The sequence below is a fragment of the Ursus maritimus genome, unplaced genomic scaffold (assembly GCF_017311325.1).
Source record: "Ursus maritimus isolate PB19 unplaced genomic scaffold, ASM1731132v1 scaffold_3, whole genome shotgun sequence".
Taxonomy (NCBI): domain Eukaryota; kingdom Metazoa; phylum Chordata; class Mammalia; order Carnivora; family Ursidae; genus Ursus; species Ursus maritimus.
In genome coordinates this window covers 55,177,687-55,203,760 of record NW_024425563.1, presented here as the reverse complement: position 1 = coordinate 55,203,760, position 26,074 = coordinate 55,177,687, and the positions used below count along the sequence as shown (strand labels likewise).

The 26,074-nt window shown below is 35.9% G+C and overlaps 1 protein-coding gene across 4 annotated transcripts in view; it reads left to right on the top strand.

Moving 5' to 3' along the window:
• HDAC9 (histone deacetylase 9) overlaps positions 1-26,074 on the top strand; it is a 684,034-nt gene that overhangs the window by 232,959 nt on the left and 425,001 nt on the right. For 2 of the 4 annotated variants that reach the window (XM_040644216.1, XM_040644218.1), the window contains exons 3-6: positions 12,146-12,387; positions 16,584-16,725; positions 17,749-17,869; positions 20,357-20,478. In XM_040644216.1, the coding sequence (XP_040500150.1) occupies positions 12,146-12,387; positions 16,584-16,725; positions 17,749-17,869; positions 20,357-20,478 (627 nt within the window). Of the gene's footprint in view, positions 1-12,145; positions 12,388-16,574; positions 16,726-17,748; positions 17,876-20,356; positions 20,479-26,074 lie in introns of all 4 variants that reach the window. The other 2 variants (XM_040644215.1, XM_040644217.1) reach the window with 2 other exon arrangements.

Sequence of the window (26,074 nt, the reverse complement as noted above, 5' to 3'; positions counted from 1 at the left end):
TTAGCAATGTATTTCCTATGATCTTGGGTTACATTAATTTAAAATTACATTAATATCTGGAAGAACATTTGGGTAACTGTTTTTTTCCATAAGTTTTTTTTTTTTTTTCCCTTACAATGCTAACTACTAGGGCTATTTTGTTTGAGGCACCAAATTTCTGTAGTGGTTTGGCTACAGATCTATCACCAGGGCATAATAGCCAACCTTGTAGTAGTATTATTGCAGCTTTGAGGTACATGTGATGTTTCTTTAAAACCTCAAGGTTTTAAAATATTCAGTATAAACTAAATCAACCCACACATTATTAACAAAAATTTTAATGTCAAATAAACACAATATCCTGTAATTTCTAAACATTCCTTTCCTAAACTCATTCAAATGTTGTTTTCTATAAAATGTACTGGTCTTTTGAGTACACACACACACACACACACACATATAAAATTATATAGCAACTGCTACGCAGATGGGAGCAGTCTATGTTTTTTATTTTATTAAAAGAAATTTCAACTGAACAAATATTTGTTCTAGATCTAGCTTCACGTGAGATATGTTATCTCTGCTTCATGGAAAAGAGACGAATTAGAAGGAAAACCTACCTGAATTGTTTAGTATGGAATATCATAAAGTGACTTTCATTTAACATCATTCTAAATTGATATTTACCATGAATTTAAGTAAGCAAAATAAAATAGCACTTTAAAAAAAAAGATGTTGTATACGTGATCTTGCAAAAATTAACTTAAACCTGTGTAGTGTTCCTTATTATCACCTGTAAACTGGGGATAATAATAAGGCTGCTGTATGACATGAAAAGAATTCATGCAAAAATGATAACTAGTACTCTCAGCACATATTGCTCACTTAAAAATGCCATCGTGCTTATTTATATTTTTGTTTTCCAGTTAATCGCTTAATGCGAAGAACAAGCAACAAAGCCTAAAACTAATATATCAATCCAATGAAGATACTTAGAGCTTCTTTTACATGGTGTTTTCCTTGCCAGCCTTTTCTGCTTCCTAATTATGTAGTGTAGAGAATAGAGAGGCGGCTTAGAAATTTGATTATCACAGAGAAACATCACTGTGTGACAATAAAAAATGGCTATAGATTCTCTGCAGCAGTTTGAACAGACTTTTTCTGTCAGGGGCAAGGAGTAAATATTTTAGGTTTTGCAGGCCATCCTGCCTCTGCAGCACTCACCCCTGACTTTGTAGTGCAAAAGCAGCCAGAGCCAGTGTGCAAATGAATAAGAGGGCCTGTCTTCCAATAAAACTTTATGAACACTGGAGTTTGAATTCCAAACAATCTTCACATGTCTCTTTCCTTTCCTTTCCTTTCCTTTCCTTTCCTTTCCTTTCCTTTCCTTTCCTTTCCTTTTTTAACCATTCAAGAATGTGAAAGTCATTCTTGGGTCATAGGTGGTAAAAAATGAGGGGGCTGGCTGGGTTTGGCCCATGAGCCATGGTTTGCTGACCCCTGCTCTACAGAATCCTGTTTATTTTTAATACCTTAAATCACTTGTTTCTTTTTTTTTAAAAAAGATTTTATTTATTTATCTGACAGAGAGAGAGAGGCAGCGAGAGAGGGAACACAAGCAGGGGGAGTAGGAGAGGGAGAAACAGACTTCCCGCTGAGCAGGGAGCTGATGCGGGGCTCAATCCCAGAACCCTAGGATCATGACCTGAGCCATAGGTTGACGCCCAACAACTGAGCCACCCAGGCGCCCCTTAAATCACTTGTTTCTTATACTTTGTTTGTACAAAGTGTACCACTTCAAGTTGTAGACTGATCTTCTCAAAGCTGTGCTTAAAATATTGAGAAGCGTTTTGTAATGCTGACAGCTCTCTGAATACAGGCCATTCCTATAAACAGATACTATGAGTTCTACCAGAAATAGAAATTTTAATGACATCTAATTAAATAGAAACCAACAGAGAAAAATTATTACACTTTCTTATGCCAGATTATGAAGGTCTTTAATTAATGCACAGAAACAGGAAATATATATAAATATATATGTATAATTTTTTAAATCAGATTTTTCTGACAATCTTACAGATTTTTCTGTAAGAAAAAATCTTTTCTGTAAGATTTTCAGTAAGATTTTTGTTCAGGCCTTTCTTTGAGGTAGATCCTTCCACGTATCTTCTAAGTTGTGCCTTAATGGCTAGAGATCATCCCTCATAAGGCACATGGAATCATACACCAAAAAAAAAGCTTTGAAATCAGAAAAAAAAAGTAAACCACCGCAGTCTATCCTGTCAGATCTTTTCTCACACTGTCAAAAAACAGCTGCCTCTTCCTTTTTGTTACTACTTACTTTCTTCAATTAAAAAAGTAATCTAAAAATTTATGAACAACACATTTAAATCTCATTAACACTATTTACAGTTAATTATGAGTCAGTATCTCCACCTCTTATACAATCCAAGGGGATTTAGTTAATCAAGTACTAAAGATAACTTCATTATTAGGCAGTCTTTACCTGTGAGTTAGTGGATTCAGATTAGAAAGTTAGGTGAATTAAAAAAAAATTTTCTAGACTCAACAAAATTTTCTATATCTAAAAGAAAAGGATGAAATACCAAATTTGCACTTCCTAAATACAGAATTGTTTCTTAAAAAAGCATCAAAACACAGGTGTTAGGAAAGATGCTTTGAACTCACCTGAAAATACACAAATGTGTCAAAATATGCAGAAATGTGTTCTACTACAAATCTCTCTATTGTATGTATTGGCGATTACAAGTAAATGGTTCTCTTGACCTCTAAAAATAAAAATATGCGATACTGTTTAAACAAAAAACTTGCCAGTCTCGTGTATACTATGGTATACGCCAACCTGAAGTGCATAGAGATTAAACTGGATACCTGTTTCGCAAAACTCACGAGTAAGAGTGGAGTGGCTAAGATCGTGGACTCTGGAACTGAATGGTGTCTGTTCTCATTCCTCTTGTACAACTTAGTAGCTGTGTGACTTTGGCAAAGTGCCTCTGTGGCCTCCGTTCCCCTCCTCTGTGAGTAAGAATCATAATCGTGTCTACCCCGTAGGTAACCAGAGAGTCTAACCTCATATAGTGTTGTAGAAAAGAATAAATGGATTAACATTTATTTTATAAAACATTCAGAACAGTGTTTGGCACATAAAAAGTGCTGGTATCGGTGTTGGCTTCATAATTTAAATTAAAAGAAAGCCACTCTCCAGACTGACTAACATTATGGTATCTTTGTTCTTAACCAAGTTTAGAAAGCCAAATTTGGAATCGGCATAGGGAAGTCACATTTTATTAGAATGCTCAAGCCCTGAAAACTTTGCATAATTCCAAGCTTGCATAATTATTTTAAAACTCACATATTCAAAGTGCTTCCTGACAAAGGATAGTGGGTATTTCTACTTATGAGCAAAAGTGGTGCCACCATGTGGCAATAACATAAACACAGGTGCCAATGCATTTGTCTGGCTAGATTTGAAATTATGCAACGTTAGATGAATTTTTTATTTTTTAACATTTACTTTTCCCCCCAAATTGTATGTACAAAGTGAAACTTTATTATTTCCAATTCAAAAATTCCAAATTCCCATAATTCCATAAAACAGTAATGCATGTTCTTTGAACGAGGAACAGTAATGTAATTTGCCTCTGATCTGAATTTAGCAAATAAAGAAATAATGCAGTTAGAACAGTGATTTTCAAACTGAATTCCTTGGAGTCTGGATTCCCAGGGAAGGAGCCAGAGCGGAAACTAGTGGGTGAGACATCGGTTCCTGCTGAAGAGTTGTGCTCGTGCTGCTTTTATATGTTGGGGCTATTCATAAGATTTTATTTGAAGAAAGTGTCCAGCTGTTTAAAGAAAAGTTTTTAAAAGCCAGTGCAATCCTATATTAGAAGGTTTTAGTGGGACTTTAAGACTTTTCGTTTTGTAATAAAGATTTCCTCAGAACTTAACAAACAACCCAGACCTGGAGAAGAAGGAGGAAAAAAAAAAAAAAAGAGTGCATTGGTTGAAATCCTAGTCCCTTTCCCAGGATCGAAGATTAGAGGGTAGAAAGGAAAAGACATGGTTTGGATCAAAGAGGAAAAGAAGGGAAGCATCATGCCTGGCATTTCTGCTCTTTTTCCCTTCCTGCTTTCCTGCACCTTTTAATACATGCTGTTGTCTTGAATATGTCAAGCATTGGAACTCTCAGAAAGATTGAAATATTTTTTTTTACTGGTTTAAGGTAACTTTCCTGGCAGGATACAAGAACCAATAAAAGCTCTTTTTTCACCATCAAAAAACAATACAGCTACATATTTTTGCAAACAAGGGTTCCTGAGAGAAGAGTGGGAACACATTCTTTAAAAAAATTGTATTTGCTGACTAAACAAATGTAACTGGGACATGGAGAGTTGTTAAGGAGGGGTATCTGCTGAGAGAGCTTTTTGGTCAATCAGTATTCATTAAACTGAAACTTATGAATTAAACTTATTTTACACATCAGATGACGGCCTAGAACACGGAGTTAGAAGGAAATCTGCTGCTTCAAATATTAGGTTTTCATAATAGGAAGGAAGTGTTGTTAGCCCTTTGCAAACAGGAACAATTGAGCAATTGCCTGTAACCTAGAAGAACATATAAGCTGTAGGAAAATGTATGGGGAAGGAGACAGTCTGTCCCCCCTTCATTGTAGTTCTTGGAGAAGTCAGTTCGCTCGTCCCAGGTGATGAGTGTTCTATGTGGCTAAATAAATAACTTTTTGGATTATTTTAAAACACTGGAATTTCTCATCTACTGAAGGTTTCATTTATAGGTATTATTATGTCAGGTTAAATTTTTATCTCAAATTACAAAATAATACGGATTAGGTGCTTAGCTCCTATTACCTGGAAGTCACAGAGATTGGCTTGATCTTGTTTCCATACTGCAAGAAGCTCAATGAAGCTTTTTCTTGGTTCTCAACTAGTGAGGAGCTAGCAAACCCTGCAATAGTTTAGAACTAAGTGGGTATTACAAATGAGTTGGCAATTCATGTTTGTGTTATGGTTTGTTATGACTGCTTAATTCAAAAGCATATTTGCAGAGAGGGAATTTGAATTAAGTAAATCAAAATAGTAAGGCTTTGATTAAAAAGTTAGCTTTCTTTAACTTAAATGTTGATATTTCAAGGCCTACTGAAATTTTAGTCATTTGTGGTTATTTTTGTTTCCTGTTCAGACCCCTGGGAAATAAGAGAATAGTAAATCAAAGCCCAGATTGCTTCTTGCATTTATTTTCTTTTCATTTATGCCCTGTATTCGTGCACTGGAAGAAACTAAAGACATGTATAACTTGAACAGAATCACTTTGAGGGAGAATTGTATTTCCGGACTAATCAAATTAAATAATTCTTGTTATAAAAAATTATTCTTTTCATGTTTGATAATTTCCTAATTCTTTTTTATTTCATGATGGTCCTATCATAAATAGAGACAGTGGAAAATCAGCTAAGAATATTTGTATTACTGAAGGGAAGTTTGGGCAGCTTTGTCATCAGACTGAGGATGTATGACTTGTTTTCCCCTTTCTCATGTTTGATGTTAGGCACACCCAGATTTACTAATTTACTTTTTCAGAGAAAATGTGCTTTCCAAGATAGAAAGGATACTACACATTTCAATGAAAAGTCTTCAATAAAGGGTGTTCTGTATTTTTTTTTTTTTAATCAATTATTGGTTGTATGCCTGGGTGGCTCAGTGGGTTAAGTGTCTGTCTTCTGCTCAGGTTGTGATCCCAGGATTCTGCGATCAAGTCCTGCATTGGGCTTCCTGTGGAGCCTTCTTCTCCCTCTGCCTCTGCCTCCCTCTCTCTCTCAAGAATAAATAAATACAATCTTTAAAAAATTTTTAAATCAATTATTGGCTATTTTAGATAAAACATTAAAGAATTTTGATTAAATAACTTTAAGAGGATTTATTCTTTTCTATTTAAATTTAGTAATTTAATTCTTTTTCAAATTCGAGAGGAAAAATTTCTGAGCTTGCCGAATGCTGGCCTAATGTTCTGATAATATAAATGGGGCGATCATTTACAAATTAAGCCTCTTGTTTAGGTAATCCTGCACCGTGGCCTGTTCTTGGTGATCCCTGCTGAGACAAACAGCATGGGGGGTAAATTTTATTTTACTCGGGATTCCCACCCCACTTTGGTGGTTGTCACCTGTCAGTACTCTGAGCTTTAAGGGTACATTGGGATCTGGGAAATGTGAAATGACACATTAAATAGAAAAATATTTGAGGTCATTTTTTCCCAAATACTTTCTCACTATTGCCAGAAACTCATTCAGTTATCAATAATTTAAACAGTCAAATAGTATTTATCTGAAATTCAAGTGGTCATAAAGACCTAATAAGTAATTGCTTTAGGATTTTAATTGGGCATGTGTATATGTGTGACTGTGTGCACATGTATTTCTAATTTCATTCCCATGTGATTCTCCTGACCATGGAGAGTCCTGGGGAGAAAATAGAAGAGGGCTCAGGTGGGATTCTGAAACACCAATATCATTGCCTTTCATGTATCATGTTTTCTACATAAGTTCATGGTTTGATCTTCTGCAGGAAAATATGAGCTCTCTGAAGGCTTTCCTTATTTCTCTTGCTAACTAAAAGCTTTTTTGTTATTTCATAGGGCTTTACAAATACTTGCTGAATAAAGGAATTAATGAAAAATGATGTTAACCTGATGATACATAAAAGCAATGACTACAATGTTGTTTTAGATACATACAGCCCTAAGTAGTCTCTGATATTTTCTTTAGATGGTATAATACTTAAGAATTTGTGCTGCAGTATAGTTATTGAGACAAAGGACTTGATAAGCAAGATACAAACAAGCATCAGATAGCTTTATGCTCTGATATAACCAACAGGATATAAGGAGTAAAAATGTAAATAAAATTACAAAATTGTATATGTGTAGTTCCAAAACATTTTTAGAAGGAGGTGGGAGGTAATAGCTGATTTCAGAAAAGGGAATATCGAGGTGATTTAAATGGGTTTAAATCAAGTTCATGGAGCTGAGGGAAGAAAAAGACTTGAGTTCTTGTATTTATTTCCCAAAACCCATGGATTCTACCTGAAAAAAAACTATCTTCAGTGATCAAAATTACCAATGACAAGGAAGTGGCAGTGAAGCTAGAATCTATGCCCCATTGCAGAGCAAACTCTTAAGATTGCTCACGGCGAGATTGACAGACAGTGCTATAGTTAGGACAAAGACCGTAATGTGCTACTTACAGATTGTCATCTACACATTCCCCAAGACCTCTTCAATTTCTCTTCAAGAAGGCTCACAATGAAAACTGCTTATGTTAGCTGATCAGATGATCAGAGCAACATTTTTTTCTCCCCAAATCTAGCACTTGTAGTTCATATGTCCACTTGCCATTGCTTATGGACAGCCATTTCCTTGGTTTAATAAAGAACTTAATTTCCATGTAAACTGGCTCCGGGCAGCTTTGGTGATGCTCTACCCCGAGTTGTAGCTGCTGTAACTATGACTATTAACTGAGATAAACATGGTCCTAGTTTTTATTGCATTTCTTCAAGTTTTAATTTTTAGCTGAGTTGACGCGTACAAATTGGGTGTGAGATTGTGCCTGTGCCAATTGTTTGTGCAAACCTGTAGTTTGCACTCTACTGCTTTGAGATCTCACTTCAGAGGAGCAGCATGAAGTCTTCAGCCATAGTTGTGATAGTTGTAAATGGTCAAAATTGTGCATTCTTCAAATTTTTCCATCTGCGGGGTTTGTAAATTGTTCACTTAAAACAGTCTTAAAAAATGGATTCTTGTTTGTAAGTCTGCCGACAAAGATCAACCAGAGATTTCTGGTTTTGAACATATGAAAATTCTCCCTACTTACCTGTGCTATAAATAACAGTATCTAAAGTGAAGACTTAAATACTCCTTGGTGACAAGGTTATCCTTCGAACTCTGAATTAACACTTCAAAAAATATTTTTAAAAATTTGTTGAAAAAATTAAGTTACAACCAGAAACAGGGTATGTATGTATGTTGCCGAAATAAATGTGATTATTATAAACATCTATATGATCTGGGATTTTTATTCTGAAATGGGAGATTTTTGTTTCCACGTTCATTAAAAACTAAAAACTAATTCTAAAACAAAATTGCATGAGTTGATTAATGCTAAACAGAAGAAATAACTATCAAAGAAGCAAGAAAGACACTGGAGAAAGAGTGAACAGGGCTTTTTGTAAAGTGATAATTAAGACTAGTTAATATATATTTGGAAATGTTCTGACTGGGCATTTGGTATTAGAATAATAATATAAATACAACATATATATGTGTTGGCATGCAGTTGAAATCTCAGACAAACATAGTGATTCCAAATAAAGTTATGAGGTCTTGAGCTAAAGTAATTGAGATCTGTTAAGAAAACATGATTTGTTTATAACTAGTGCTACTAATAACTACAGTTTGTTGCATCAACTTCTAACTTATGTATCACTGGCACCTGTTCTAAGTAATTTATAAGGAATTTGCATGTTCCTAGACAAGAAATGTTATGAATAGAGATGATTCCATTTCCTCACTGTCAAAATTGGTTGTTAATTTTTCCTTGTAAGTTGATTATTTCTAATTATGATAATACAGCAGCTGTGGACAATGCCCTTTCTTTCACATTCTGTGATATGAAAGTGACTGTAACTTGTTGAAACTCAGCCCTGGTCTTATGTTACTATTATTGCTTTTGGGGAGGCTCATTAGCCTGTCACAGACGCTGTAAGAAAAATCCATCATTTCTTTTGGAATACGATGAGGCTTTGTCACCCACAATGCAATTAATATTGAAAATAGAAAGAATGGTTATGATACGATTATGATTAGCCAGAGATGAGCTATTGTCCGAGTAACAGAACTAATCCAGCAGGCCAAAGATGACCTACACAGAACCATCAGTTTGCTGATTGCCATTTCTCTCTGAGTTTGATGAAATATTCATGCCTTTGCTCTCCTCTCTGCAAGCACTATTGATTTCTTGTATAAACGCTGCTATATTTAGTCTAGACAAATGGAATGTGGATTGCTGCTGAATAAATTGGATGAAAGACTGGGATCTTGCTTGCTGCTTTCTCTCAGTCTTGGGCAATTATTTATAATCAAGAGCAGTTTTTGTAAGTTGAGGGTGATTTTTCACAATTTAGTGATTAGTCTCTGAACAAAGGCAAGCAGTTAGACACAATCATTTCTGTTGGGATAGCAGGTTAAGAAGTCAAATTACCCTTTGAGGTTTACAATAGCTGTTTTAGAGAGTTCTGGGACTCCCCCCCCCTTATCTTGTTTTGTGGGGAGGGGGTTTTTAGGGATTTGATGTTCACAGTTTATAGATAAGAAGAATGCCAACAGGAAGACACCCCGGGGTCTCCTGAAATTCTACATTTTGTCTTTATCAGGTTAAATTCTGACCTTTGTTTATTGGGATTTCCATGTAAACACTGGGGACTGTAGTTTGGTCTTTTTGATGCAAAAATGAAATACATCATTAACAGTCATTGCTTTTGGTTGGAATTATGCCAACTCTATAAATTAATGCTCAAAATCTCATGTTACTCCAGAGTCTTGATTGAAAGTTCTACAGCAGACACTGCAACTAAGAAATCTTACAGGCCATCATCCTCATTTAATCCCAAACTTGTCACAATTACTGTCTTTCCTTTCATGAATATCAGTGTTTTAGAAGATACCATCCCACCAAACTATGTTTTATTAATAAATCGTTTTACAATTTTCATTACAGTGACATGTGTAGTACCATCAATGCAAGCTTCTGATCAATACATTGAAAAGTGACCAGTGTTAGCAACCCAAGATTGATACCAGCCCCCCTCCACCCTACCCACAGGTGCATACCACGTGCCTTGTACGCACATGCAATTCAAGTGATAAGTAAGGACATTAATGTTTCATTTAGTATTTGCAGACTTAAGTTCTACAGACAAGATTTGTTAGCCTTTCTCGATTCACTGAAAATAGCTCTTAAATCCACATAATTAACTTTGTAGTTTCCAACCTGGAATCTACAAATCTAAGTACTTACAGTAGTAGTCAGAGCGTTAGATGCAATTTGGAAAAATACAGAAAAGTAAGGAAGGGAAAATTATTTCTATTTCCACCCCAAATACAACTATCTTCTGTATCTCACCAGTCTTCGCTACAAGAATTCGGAGACTAATACAATTAAAAACACACTAGAATATATGCTGTAAGAGGGCTAGAATTTTTGTCTTTTTTGCTTTCTTACTGAACCTAACATCTAGAATGAAGCCTTGGAATTTAAGATTCTCAGTAAATGTATATTGACTTAAGTTATATTTATTTAAAGAGTTATCAGAGGGTATATGTCACTTTTATTACTGTTTCTTCACTTAATGTTGTAATGGCATTCTTCATGTTCCCATAAACATTACTTTTAATGATTGTGTGTTTTTCCACCATATGGATGTGACATATTTTACTTAGACATTTCCTTGTAGTTGGTGGATTTCAATTAAAATGATAATACTTCAGTAAACAGTATGACATTGAACTATATTTTCCTGTTACTATTGTCTCCTTAAGATATATTCCTGCAGTTGGCAAACCTGAACCAAATGGTAGAATATTTAATGATTCTTCCTACATATCACCAAATTGTTTTTCAGAAGTTTTAAGCCATTTGGCAGAACCACTTGAAATTTATAATTATCTACTTGGTCATATGCTTACACCACACAGTGGGGCATCATCACACATGCATATACCTGAATCATATAAGAGATACTTAATGTTTGCAAAATGATGCCTTACTTTGACGTAAATTTGCATTTCTTTACTAGTAAAGGTAAACTTATAAAAGTTGTTTATTTATATTCCTTTATTTTCTTTTTTCTGTTTTCATTTTTCTGAAAGTTTTAATGTTTTTATTTTCTAGTATTAAATGGGAATCTCATACAATTTTATTTGCATACTTGCTGTTAATATTTTTTTTTCGTTAGCCACACAGTGTTGATTTATTTTCATGCACAGAAAATTCCATTTTTATATAATTAAAAAAACCCCAGAGCATTTATTGAGATATGTGCTATATGTTGTGAGTCCTTGGAGTGGATTATCTCATTTAATCCTTTTAACAATTCCATGTTGTTACTGCCTGTCTGCCTTGTCTATGAACTTTTGTGCTTATACTGTCCTACAAATTATCCGATAGAAGTAGTGCTAAGAATTTTATATATATTATCTATTTTTTTAAAATTTAAATATCCAATAATTATTTTTGTCAAATTAATTATTCTCATCTGGTCTTTGTTCCACTGGTGGTTTGATTTGTTTTAAGCTTCCTCGCCATTTTTGTGCCTTACTCATTTTAGGAATAAGGTAACTGAAATCCAGATTATCATCATTGAAAAAACAGCACATAGAGACCTGGCGACTTTCACGTCTTCATGTTTAGACCTGGCACCATAGTTGTGGTTGATTAACTAATCTACTCACCATCTGCAACATTTTAGCATGCAGATTTGTACTTTTTCTTTGCCAGGTCCAGCAGCCCTGCAGATACATTGTTGAAAGCTTTAATTCTTAAGGAATTCCTTAATTCTTGAGGAGTATATCTTCTAATATATCTTCTGACTCTGATTACAAACTAACACACTTGCAACTGTGGAAATTGAGTTGTGATAGAAGCTTCTGTATTATAACTTGGCATCTTTTCTTCAATAGAGTAGCATTTTTTGGTCCTAAGTTGACCTGACTTGTGTAAGTGGTCCACTAGCGTAAGTTTTATGAATGACTTTGATACCAGGCAATAATTGGATTCATCTCTTTGTGGTTTTCGGTTTTTTGAGGGTTTTTTGGGGGGAGGGGGCAGGATTCATCTCTTTGAAAAGAGAAATTTAGAAAATTCATGAGGGTTGCTGGGTGAAAATTAGCATGGGGTCCATTTTTACCAAAACTGAAGACCTTTTATCATTGTTGTAAAAAATAACTACACTTGTTATCATAAAATTTGTTGTATAGAGTATAATGTCTTTTATTTTTGTTTGTTTGCAAATCAACGTACTAATTTCCTATCTGCTCTCATGTCCCTCCCCCCCTTTTTTTCCTCCTGTTTCTCTAGTGGATGTGAAATCAGAAGTTCCCGTGGGCCTAGAGCCCATCTCACCTTTAGACCTAAGGACAGACCTCAGGATGATGATGCCTGTGGTGGATCCTGTTGTCCGCGAGAAGCAGCTGCAGCAAGAATTACTCCTCATCCAGCAACAGCAGCAAATCCAGAAGCAGCTCCTGATTGCAGAGTTTCAGAAACAGCATGAGAATTTGACACGGCAGCACCAGGCTCAGCTCCAGGAGCACATCAAGGTAGCAAATGTTTCCTTGCCTCTGACCTTTTCACCGAGGAAGCCTGCAACAGGACATGAGCATAAGGAGCATTGGGAGGGGGGTGAGTTTCACTGTGATTAAGACATGGAAGTATGGCCTGGAGGAAATTGTGATTTTGCTGGTGAAAATCTTGGGTAAGTAGTAAGAATGCTGACTGAAAACCAGCTTTGCTCTTGGAGGGGCCTGTACCAGTCTCAACCATTAGTTTATAGCATCAATAGTAGGGAATAGTAACTTTCCAACCTCTGTTGAGTTCGTCACCTACATGATTTTGTTCATCGGCCCCATCTGTTCTCCACCAAGAAGAACCATGAGCCTGGGAAGGTCCATTTTATATTTCTAAAGAATCTGCTTAAACTATTTATCAGAAACAATAAATAAAGAGAGAGCCTTTTTGTTTTGTTTTTGGTTTATAAGTGGATTTTTTAAAAGTTTAATTAAATTCCAGTTATTTAACGGATAGTGTAATATGAGTTTCAGGTGTACAATATAGTGATTCAGCACTTCCATACATCACCCAGTGCTCATCACAGCACGTGTGCTCCTTACTCCCCATCACCTGTTTCCCCCACCCCCCCACCTCCCCATATAAGTATATGTTCTGAATATATCCTAATTTTCCCCATGAAGAAGACCTCATAATGTATACATTTAAAATAATAACATAAAAAGCTCAAGAGAATTATATATGAAGAAACTGATGCAAATGTTAATATTTTTATATAAGTTTAATAGGCTGCAGATAAGAATTTATTGAAAGAATTTTGGAAGTAGTTGATAGTTTGAGACCCAAGTTGTGTAAATTATCCTAGGAGAAATATATCCATGTCCCAGAATTTTTTATGATAGACTATTTTGTTGTCAAGTCATTTTAGATGTATCTGTGTATCCATGTCTTCTTGTATCTTTGAGATTAATATCACATTAGCTTTATTTGTGAAATGTCTTTCAAATTCTTGACAAAGACATTTAAAACAAAGCTATTTTGGTCTGATTGAGTAGATGTTTAGTTTGAGTTTGTTATGACAGTAATATAAAGCAGCAAATACTTATAATAAAATGCCATTTTTATGTCTATGTCCTTCAAAATGATGCAAATACATGTTAATTTACTAACGCAATAAATTACAGGTTCTGAACACTTGATCTTGCATATCAAATACAAGCACATTTATGTCAGATTAATATAGATAACTAATCTATGTGAATATTATAAAATTTTACCCCATTTATATGAGTGTCTGAGAAGGTAAAAGTGCTATCTTCTTCCCTATGTCCTTTCTTTTTCAAGATACTTCCTTAGCCTGAAAGACCTATTTTATCTTCTTTTCCAAAAAAGCTTTGACATCTGATATAAAACATCGTAGTTTTCTTCTTTAGTGAACTTTACTAAAAGAATTCTTACAATTTATTAATCTATAAGATGCCTTAAAACTAAGATTGGGGATTTTGTTTTGGGTCTCATATAGAACCAGTAGCTCATGGCTGTATTTTGTAGAATAGGAAACCTTCATTTAGTTTATAGACTTATTTTTAAAGCATTATTATTTGACCCTTGGAAAAAAATCAGGAACATTGATGTTTAGATTTCCTTCTCCATTCATTCTTGGCATGTTAGGATGACAATGATGAATGAATACAATTTATATTCTTCACCATCCTTTTAAAAGTAACTATATAGTTCATTTTGCTGTGGTACCTGATTCATGTTGCACTGAATACAGGGCAATAGTAATATGTTACTGCTTTAAATACTTCGCTTCATTTATATTTGATACCTTTTGTAGTTGTAAAGATCAATATAAAATTTTTTGAAGTAATGTATTGTTTCATTTTACTCACAAGTTAGTAGTTGCAGGTAGGTGATTAATTGTTACTTTAGCTCAAGCAAAGTAGCACAATAGGTTTACTGACATCTGGAAAATATAAGAAAAGAAGAGGCTCTTGACAGAAAAAAAATTCCAAGATAGTTAAAAGGAAAATTTAGTTTTTGAAATGATTTTCCAAAGTAATAAGCTGTTTTCTCAGAAACTAAAGACCTACTTTAAATTTCCTTTTAAGTTTAGGAAGCTTTTTACTTTTTACTTTTTTTGTTTTATTTTATTCAACATTTTTTATGGGAAAGGCTGAGTTGATGCGTTTAACATTCATTTGAATTTTATGTTTATGAGGAGCACACAGTACATGAAGCTTTACTTACATTAACATTTTGAATCTTTGGCTTCTGCAATCAACAACATCTGATGAGTCTGATGTTGTTATCCCATTTTTCCACCTAGTAAGCTGAGGCAAAGAGAAATACTGAAACTTGCCCAAGACCACACAGCCAGTAAATGGTTGTTCCAAGATTTGTAGTCTTGCCTTGTCTCCCATCAAAACTACCAAAAATCCTCCTTGGTCAGATATCAGAACATCTGAAACTGGGCAGTTGATGTTTTCTTTCTTTCTTTCTTTCTTTCTTTCTTTCTTTCTTTCTTTCTTTCTTTCTTTTTTTTTTTCAATGTCAGTCCTTTAATCTCCAATAATGAATAGTAGCTGTGGAAATTAAATTATGTGCTTTTCTAGATTCCTAAGATAGATTAAATTTCAATTTCATTGGGGCTTTGGTTGAAATCAATTTCTCCAACCCCAGTAGCTGTATAGAATTAATATTTAAGGCAGAGTTTAAGCGAAGTTATACAGTTTTCTTTTGCAATGGTGTATCTAAAATCATCCAGTAAGGGACTGATATATCAAAGCCAAAGTGCCAAAGATTTTAATGTGAAGAGTAACCAGAAATGCTTCTACCCGTATCCTCCAGAAGAGGTGAGGCTATCATGGTTGGCGTACAGAGTTGGCTTCCCTTTGCTCCAGAGTAACTTTGACGCCATTCCACAAAGCTTTTTGTTTTTGTTCTCTTACTTTACAGCCTAAATTTCAGAATTTTAAGTATCTATCTAATATAAACAGCAAATTACACCAACTTCATTAGGACTGAGATCTAAAAACAGTAATAATAGTTGAAATCAGTATGGTTGAAACTTAAAAACTAAATTTCATGTGCATTCTGAACATAATGTGTGACAGAGATTATTTCTCTTCCATATGAGAAACCAGGGCTTTGAGTAGTTTAGTAAGGTGCCTAGATTTCGTATCTAGTAACATCAGAGCCTAAGTAGAACTCAGAATCTTTAGTTACTCCGCAGTGAGCATGTTTACTAATATTCATAGATACCTATTTCTCTATCTGAGAGAAAACGGACATGTCAACACAGTTATTAAGAATCCTTCATGTCCATGTTACGTATTGTTTGGAAGTGAAGTCAAGGGATTCAGACAACCTGACAGTAGTTTGTTTAATGGAAAGGATTTCGTTTTGACCAGTCTCTAATCTGAAGGTTTTTGCCTGCTGGATGAATGAATGAGGCTTCTGCTGTTTCGAGAGAAAAGCCTACTATGGATGTATAGATACATTATTCTGAGAACATTCTCTGTAAGGTTTTAAAGGTTGTTTTAAAGATTCTATATATTTATTTGAGAGAGAGAGAGCAGGAGCAGGGGGAGTGGGAGAGGGAGAAGCAGGCTCCCCGCTGAGCAGAGAGCCCAACTCTGGGGCTCAATCCCCGGACCTTGGGATCATGACCTGAGCTGAAGGCAGATTCTTAACCGACTGAGCCACCCAGGTGCCCCAGGTTTTGAAATTTTTAACATTCATTCTGTTTCGGGTAGACTTCCCCCAAATTAACTCACTTCTCACCATTTCTTCGATTTGATTGTTTTCATACCATTTCTCAGGATAAGAAATGAAGATTTCAGTTGTTTATTTATAATGGAGGGACTCGATAGAGCAGACTTCTGGGCCATTCTTGCCTTTGCCTGTTTCTTATATTTCAGATGTACAAAGAGAAGCTACACAGGGAAGTAAAGCTTAGAGCAAATTTGGTAATGGCTTTTGATGGGGCGGCACAGGTAATGAAGCTACCTAAAAACTTGCTGATTGATGACACGAAGACCGTCTGTGGCATTAGTTGTTTGTCTTTAGATTTCAATAATTTATCAAAAAAGTGAGTAAAAATGTAAACTAAACCGAAACAAGTTCCAGAAGCTGCTAGCAGTTTGGTTTGGGTCAGTGATGACGATGAAGCCTAAAGAAATTGCACACTCTCATGTCTTTCTCTTCTCGCAAGTTGCAACAGGAACTTCTAGCCATAAAACAGCAACAAGAACTCCTAGAAAAGGAGCAGAAACTGGAGCAGCAGAGGCAAGAACAGGAAGTAGAGAGGCACCGCAGAGAACAGCAGCTTCCTCCTCTCAGAGGCAAAGATAGAGGACGAGAAAGTAAGAGGCACCAGGGGTAAAAGATGAATCTCTTCCCTCGTGTTTAGCTGATCGTCATTCAGAAAGAAGCCTGATAAGGAGTGGAATTAAACTTGTCAAAAATAAAATAAAATAAACTTGTCAAAACTGTCTGCATTCAGTTAAAAAAAATAAATTATGGACCCAGATGTACAGCGTTGACACTCACCTTTCCTCTCTCTGCATTCAGTCTGCAGCGTCCCAGGAAGTAAACCCTACTCTGTTTGGCAGAGATGCTGATTTCTGTTGTTTTGAACCTTAAAAACAAGGTTCTACTAAAGCAGGCTAGCCATGCCATATTGTTTTATTGTTTTATCAATAAACTTACTTCCACATTTCCTCACTATACCTTCCTCCTGCTCAAGTAATAATTGCTTTGTAAGTCCAGCCTTGCCTCCGTCTAGTTTTTGAGTACCCAGACTTCGGGAAGATTGAAGGCAGAACGTTTGTTTAAAAAAAACTATCCACAAGAGGGAGACAGATCCAAATAATTCCCCTGTCTGAGGTCAGTTCAAAATCAGGATGTAGCAAGGTTTAAAATCAGATGACTTGCACTGGAACTGTCAGGGATATTTATTTGTTTAATGCTCAAAAGAGTTTTTTAAAACGTGAGTTTTTCAAACTAGCAATTCAGGAAAGATCATTGTATTGTGTTCAATCACTTATGTGGGTCCCCTAAGACTATTGATTTTTAAAAGGCAGTATTTTATTCCTCATTTTTTTAACCTTAGGAAAAAATTAGTGCTAATTCTGGGACTCCCCATTCTGCAGAAGCAATTAAAGAAATCATCAAAGGTCCTTTGAAAATTGGCGGTTTGAGCAGTAGTTACAAAACATTACTATGCCATTTTCAAAAGCCTGTTTAGACTCTGGTTTCTTCTTTTAATAGGAAAGCTTCATATGCAGTGACCAGTGGTGTTACTTCTTAATTTTTGCTTAATACTCCAAAGGCACAAAAGGACAAAGCCCCGAATCAACATCTGTGTCTGTATGTGTGTGTTTCAGGGGCAGTGGCAAGTACAGAAGTAAAGCAGAAGCTTCAAGAATTCCTGTTGAGTAAATCAGCAACAAAAGACACTCCAACAAATGGAAAAAATCATTCCGTGAGCCGCCATCCCAAGCTCTGGTACACGTATGTTCAGTGTTTGGCCTTTTTCATTCCCAGGGGTCAAGAACATAGGTTCTGTACTCAGCCAGCCTGGGCACAGGACCGGGGTCTGCCAGTTCTCAGCTGTGTGGCCGTGGACAAGCTCCTTGAATTCTCATCGTCCTCTATGAAAAGATCATGATAGTACCTGCCCTCTAGGGTTGCCGGAAAGGTCCTATGAAATAATGTGCTAAAACATTCAACGGAGAGCAGCACTTAATAAATGTTAGCAAGTATCATCTCGAGGGCAGGGAAGTAGATATGTTTTCTGGTGAATGAATAACAGAAAAGTAGGGTGGGGCATAGAAATTAGTTTCTATTTTGCATTTTTCTATTCTCAGATGGTGCATCTGATATCTTTACAATAATTTCTGAAGATTTGGCAGGTTGAGACTTTATTTTACTTGGCTCGATAGAAGGTGGAGATCTGAGCTATTTTTAAAAGACCAGAAGCTTTTCGACTTAAAAAAAAAAAAAAAAGGCAGGAAGACAAGGGAGGGAAGAGAAAGAGAACAGAGGCAAGGAAGTAGAGCTGAGTCTTCCGTGACAAGTTTACCCCTGATCATCTGACTTCATTTCTTGCTACACTGTGAGCCGAGCACACTGACTTCTCACACACAAGCTGACAACATCAGACACTCTACTATTACAGACATCCGGAACCATGTTTCCCCAAGTCCGGTGAAGGGAACTATGAGGTACACAATTCTCCTCTCAGGAAAATAGGAAGCTTGTGGTGTTTTTAAAAAATCAGGACAAACACTGATAGGCAAATATTTGGATAATAGACTGTAACAGATAATAGTTTCATTTCCCTCATTTTATACGTTTCTGAATGACCGTCAGATTTTACACTTACATTTTTTTTTTTTAAGATTTTATTTATTCATTCGACAGAGATAGAGGCAGCCAGTGAGAGAGGGAACACAAGCAGGGGGAGTGGGAGAGGAAGAAGCAGTCTCATAGCAGAGGAGCCTGATGTGGGGCTCGATCCCATAACGCCGGGATCACGCCCTGAGCCGAAGGCAGACGCTTAACCGCTGTGCCACCCAGGCGCCCCTACACTTACATTTTTTTTTTTTGATTCTTCATATTATCAAGGATAAGGGAGTAAATACTTGATTACTCTATATTGAAATTGTAAGCATCCCAAGAGTTCTATTTAAAAAGTTATTATACTTCTAATTCTAGTTTATAAGTATCCGCCCTTCTCAGCATCCAAAAAAAAAAAAAAAAAAGAGTAACCGAGGCAGATTCCAGACTGCTATATAAATACTTTTTAATGGTTTATGTAATTTCTATCAGGCATGTCAGTTGACTTGAGAAGCCAGTCCCTGAAGAAAATTTTCAGATGTTCAGTCAACATCACAGTGTATTTAGAAATAAATACCATTTTATTACCTAAAATTGCATACATAATTTATACGTAATTCATATTCCTTCTAAGTTAAAGCTCATTTTAAGAAGAGACAATACCTTTTTTAAGTGGGAAACATCTACATGCAAACAAACTTTCAGCTGAAAGTTCTTTAGCTGTCCCCTTGGGTATATTAAACACTGACTTAGCAATCCTTTTTTGTACTGAATTGAACTTCAGTAGGGTCCAAAGCCAGACACTATAAATCATTAATTTATAGACTCTGAGTTTAATACTTTTTTACCAGTTAGGGCTAGATGAAGTGCCCCTAAACCAGTTAATTTTTGAGAATGTGTGATTCAGATAAATGATAGTGGTAGAATAATCATCATGGTAGCGATACCATGCCCTGTTCATTGTTTCTTCACGTATCATAATAGTGGATGATCATGTCCACTGGATAATCTATGTTCAGTACTGAAAACTCTTTCCTGGTAGTACAGCTCCATCTCTTTCACTGTATCTACACAGGGAAGAGAAAACATTTTTAAAAATCAGCTTCATATTGTAGAAATATGTGATTGCCAATCTTTACCTTGGAAGTGCTGTACAAGTCGGGAGATCTGAGGCTGCTGACGCAGTGGCATCACTATGGTAGAAAAGCCACCCTTGTGTACTTTTATGTATTACCTAGCAGTTTTTGAAAATGAAGTCCCTTCTGTATGTTTACTTTTACTCTGGCTATTCTACCTTGTTGACTAAAAAGGATTCGGAAGATGACGTTTTCACTAGTATGGCGCATAAGAAAACACCCACAGTAACCGCCGATGATCAAAACTCAGGCTCTTGGTGAATTCTCTTTTAGTAACACGAACTTCTGTGTAAGTGTGTGACCAGACACACAGTGGTCGTTCTCGGGGATCCTGCAGCATTCTCTATAGCGTACTGCCAAAGTGAACTTGGTTCCATGAGGCTGTGGTTTGTACACACTGGAAGGAAAGAACGTAAACACAGCTGAGACACGTGTACGGCATGTGCAACTGATTATTGCTGACCAACACACAGTAAAAACTCCAGAGCAAATGGTGAACCCTCTTTTTCTTTGGTAGGGCTGCCCACCACACGTCACTGGATCAAAGCTCTCCACCCCTGAGTGGAACGTCTCCATCCTACAAATACACATTACCAGGAGCACAGGATGCAAAGGATGATTTCCCCCTTCGAAAAACTGGTGAGTTGGTTTGGGACGTCTCCACTTGCTCTTCCACAATGTACCTGTAGTTTCATGTGGCCCTCCTCTGGAAGAAAGCCCCAGGATTTGCATCGCAGCTCTTACGCCCTCTCCGCCCCTGCCCTCAGCATAAACAAAGATGTGCACGCACACACGATACCCCCAGTTTCAACATCAGTTGATTCAGGATATAATCGAAGTACCTTTTTTAATTTAAAAGTTCATCATATTTGGATTTTAAACAAATTCTTGTCTTATTAGCCATAAAGAATAGAATTAAGGAAAATAGAAATTCGATTTCTCCGAAAATTTAAATCTTCTCCACTAATGAGGACCTCTGTAATTTCCTCCATTTATCGAAATTTTTCTTCAGCCTCAGCCATTTACTGAAAAAAATGGGAATAATAAGCTTTCCTTTCCTCACACATTTTAAAACCTGTAAATTTTAATTGTTTAAGTGGTGAAAACAGATAAGACCAAAGCTACCTTCTAAGTGACTTGCCTAATGTCTCACAGATTACAGGAGAACTCAGAGTGATGCTTTGTACCTAATCTCATGTAATTATATAAAAATTTGCTTAGGGGAACTGGGACAATGAAGCTTCTATTTGGAGTTTAGTCAACCGCCTTCTGGCTCTGAGGCTAGTATTTGTTTGCTCATCCTCTCCTTTTTCAGCCCTCTGATACGTGCGTATTTAACATGTTACATGCTCTTACCTCTGTGATAAATATATTTAAACTTCAGCTAGATATAAGCATAAATAGCATTGGTGTACATTCTGTTATAAATCTTATATTTTCCAAATACAGTTGTTTTAGGGAAAGCTGTAAATTTTAAAATCTTTGTATCCAGAACTGATCTGAAAAGGTATTCAGAGAAGGTAGTTTGGTCCATTGTATTTTACTCAAGTCTACTTAAGAAGACTAGATCTATGTAATTTTATTTGAAATCTACAAAGCAAAAATGCTTTCCAATAATTATATTCATTTCCCCAAGCAATCTTGAATAATTAAAATGGATATAGATTGTAAAACCACACACATTGCCTGTCATAATTTACCTATAGCATAATGAAGATTTAAAAATAAAATCCATGATGAGTAACAATTTATTTACCTACCATCTTTTGTACCAGGCACTGGGGTAGGACAGTGAAGTATTGCAAAGCAATCTGTGCCTTTTTATTTTAATAATAGCCCAAGGAGTTTTGCATTTCTACTATAAGACAATAGGTGTAGTAAAATACTTTAAGAAGTAAAATACCTCCGGAGGGCTCTGAAAAGGGGAGAATGAAATTTATGTAGTGCATCAGAATTTCACACTCTTATGTACAAATCAGGTTGCCTTTCACATAAATAAATTTCTCTGGGATAAAAGGAAGAAAGCAGAGAATGAGCTTCCACGTATTTCTAACACACAGAGTATAGTTTATGAAAATTGATCCATAAAGGACACAAGTTTTAGAATGTGCCGACTTTGATCTGCTGTCTTGACATTTAGTTGCACCAGTGGCTTATGTAGGAACTATTGACAGAGATTATGTGAATCTTGCCCCAGGTCTCAGGGCAGTGACTGGCATTCAAGGGCCCAAGGAGTCACTAAAAGGAAAGAAAACATAAGTCCCCTTATGGCAGGAGGTTACTGATGAGTGATATAGTTACATTCATGGAGAAAGACTTCTACCCTGCTGTGCACACAGCCTTTGAATATATTCTTACCACTGGGAGACTGAAAACTGACTGTAGAACTGACACTGACTTTGAAAAGAAGTGGCATTTGGAACCAGTAAAGCATCCAGAAAGAAAATCTGATCTCTTTCAATACTCACGAACAAGTACTGAAAACCCATACTTTGTGTCCCAGTTTCCATGAGAACAGTTTAGGATTTTCTTCTCTGTAAGGAATGACTAGCAAGCTGTTAATTTATTCTTGTAAAAATTCTCAGTCCACAACAGAATTCAAAGAGAAATCCTGCTCACTATATATGTTACAAAATTTTATTCAAATTTGTACTAATATGAAAGACATTTTCTTTGTCTGTGTGGTATATATAATAGTGAAAAGATCCAGCCCTTGTCTTTGCTAGTGTTATATTTGCTGTGTCTGCCTAATATTTTAAGGTTATTCCTTTTATAAAATTGAAAATCTGATATTAATGAAGTGTCAGGCTGTTGATTTATAAAACCAAACTTTTTCAAGCATTGTACTAATGAAGTTCTTGAACAACCATTAATACTTTTACATCTGTATAGGGGTTTCAAAATATTTCTTAATTCAATTCCCATCATCTAAGAGAAGGATGATATGATTAAATACAGATGTTTTGTACACATTATCTAAAGTACTTAAGAGATATCCCTCATTAATTACAAATAGGCAGAACAGAACTCTTGTAATTTTTATCAATATGAGCCATTTGGTGTATTTCCAGTCTCCTGTGAGAAAGCTTACACGTATATTTGCTCTAAATAGAAGAGCATTGAAATACAGTCAAGTGATAATTTTTACTTTAGCATTTCTTGTATGTTTATGACTTAATAGCTATTATAAAAAAGCAAACAAGATATTACCATAATTAAACGTATCTTATGATTGGGGAAACTAAGATAATTTTTGCGTAAAGCTACATCACATTAAATGAAATGTAGAGCAGTGGCATGGATCACATAGTGTAAACACCAGGACAGCTATAATAGAGTCAGGCTTTCCTGTGGGGGCCTGGCGATCACCCTCTGTGGTCTACTTAAATTGCACCGAACTCAGTCTTAGACTGAAAAGAAGTTGTTAAGTGAGCGGATTCTCTCTTTGGATCTGCATATAATACCGAATACTTGCAATTTCTTTTTAATCTACATCAGGGCTGAATTGCCAATCTGTATTAACAAGATTTAAGGGAGTAAAACTAGAACCAGAATAAGAAAAGTGGTAATGATCTTAAAATGATTAAAGTGGCTCCAGGGGTGTCCCTTAAGCAGTGAGCACAGTTCGGAACCTCTCTTGACCTCCTAGGACCCAGCCAGGCAGTGATAACCTAGGAACAGTCAATCAAAGAAGTCTCATTTGTCTGCAGAATCTGACCTTTGTCATGCAAAGTGGACCTTTACTTCCTTTCCCTTAGGAAGATCAGGGTTGCTCCTAGCATTTGGGCGTTGAGGAAACATCAGAATAATACAAATAGGTGGCTCTAATCAGGCCCATTCCTAATTCACTTTTCTTTTAAATGTAGGAATTGAGAGTCTTTTGCTCCTTTCACAACCATGAACATTAAAGGATTTCATAATTAGTTGTGAAGTTGAGAATGAAATCATTGTTTTCAAGTTTTATATTTATCACCCACACTTAAAATAGCACTTCCTTTTAGAATTAACTTCTGTGATTCTTTTTGTTCCACAACGCAAGGATCTGTTGATACTGAAATTTGTACTATTTTATTGAACTTTATGTTTTGACGCCAAATTGTATTATATACTGTGGTAGGTGACTTTTTCCCCCTAGTATAGTATATTTCTAGACTGGTAATAAACTATAAAATGGAGAAAGGAAGTGTCTAGGTCCAGGTACTTTTGAAATAGTACATATTTCTGGTAAAGATACTGCGCATGTGCTGACTTTGAATTGACCTACAGAACCATTTGAATTGGATTCTATTCCAGTGAGTGTGTACGTATGTTTCATAAAATATTATGGTAAAAAATTCTAGAGGTTTTATGCTCCATTATATTATTGGGGTCTTACCTAGTGAACTTTGCCTTTCTTTGAGTGTTATAGTCTTTCCATTTAATACTTCTGAACAAAGTGAACTGGCTGGCTAGATTAACCTCTTAAAGTGTGCAAGCCATATAAAGTTTGGCGCAGGCTAACAAGACTGTTCCAGCCCCACTGAAATATTCATTTTAATGGTCAGCAACACTAGAGTCAGACTCATATGGAAGGGGTCCAAACATAAGTTAAGGTTTTGGAAGGCCAGTGTTATTTTCCACACTGAGTAAATTGGAAAGAAGGCAGAGATGAGACAGATAGCTTTATAAATCTCCCTCAGAATAGCAGTTAGAAGTTATGTTGTGGTACCTTGGTGACCTAGTCAAATTAGTGTAATCCAGAATTAATACAAGGAGGTTTTTTTTTTTTTTTTATCTTGTGTTTTAAAATCTTTCTCCCTTCCTCTCTCTCTCTAATTCTGTGTTTTTCTCATGATACACAAACACATGCTCACATGCACACGTGGGCATGCACACACGTTTCTGCATGGATAGCACGAAAATAGCATTTATGCTTATAAAAATATCACTCCAAATCTTATTCCAGATTAACAAAAACTGGAGGATTTTCACCTATCTTAGTAGTGTATCTTAGTTCCACTGTTGGAGTCACTCTTGCTTAAAATTACTAGAATAATATTTTTCTGATAAAATTATACCAGTTTTCCCAGACTCAAGAAGCAATGTGGCGCAGTAACAACAGGCTTTGAATCCACCTACCAGTTTGAAATCTGGATCCTCAGTCTTAGGAATTTTACTAACCTCTTTGGCCTGTGACTCTGTCATTTGTAAAATGGGAATAATTATTTTACTTGGTTCAAACAGTTATTTTGGGAATTCAATGAAGTATTGCGTGCAATGAGCTTAGGATCATACCTGGGATTTAGGGAGTGCTTAGTTAATTTTATGTTTCTAGTCAAGGAGGAATTCAGTTTCATTTATTTCTATCAAGTTAAAACTGTATCTATTATTGTTGTGGAAAGTCTTTTTAAGGTCTAACATTCTGCCACATTTATTGATTAAACAAGTAACTGGGGAGAAAGTGACAAAACTTTTTAAGCTCTGTGCAACTTACAGTACTAATGGCAACGCTGGAATAAAGGGTTTTGTCAGTTTTGTATTTCCCTGGCATTTCAGAGCCAAATATGGGGTCCAAAAATAGCAGCAGACTTGGTTCTCTCATCTAACACAGGAGGAACACTAATTGATGCTTTGTGCTCACTGGGGCCAACTGAGTTTTCATTCCTGCCCTTGACTTTATTTTTAAATTATTAGACTTTAATTTTTTGAACGGTTTTAGATTTACAGAAAAACTGAGCAGATAGTACTGAGGTCTTCCAGATCATTCTCCACCCCACCTCCCACCCCAGTCTCTGCTTTTATTTATATCTTGCATTAGCGTGGTACATTTGGTAGGATTAATGAACCACTAGATACATTATTATTAGTGTAGTATATAATCTACATTAAGGTTTATCTTAGTGTTAAAAAGTGCTGTAGATTTTGACACGAGTAATGTCATGTCGTGTGTCCATCATTACAATATGATGCAGAAGAGTTTCACGGCCCTAAAACTCCTCTCTGCTCTATCTACTCGTCCCTCCCCCTAACCAACCCTCAGTAACCCCTGGTATTTTTACTGTCTCTATAGTCTTGTCTGCTGCAGCATGTCATAAAGGTGGAATCATATAGTATAATGCATATAACCTTCCAGACTGGCTTCTTTCGTTTGGCAGTATGCATTTAGGATTCCTCCATGTCTTTTTGTGGCTTGAAAGCTCATTCATTTTATTGCTAGATAATATTGTGTTGTTTAAAGGAACCACAGTGTGTTCAT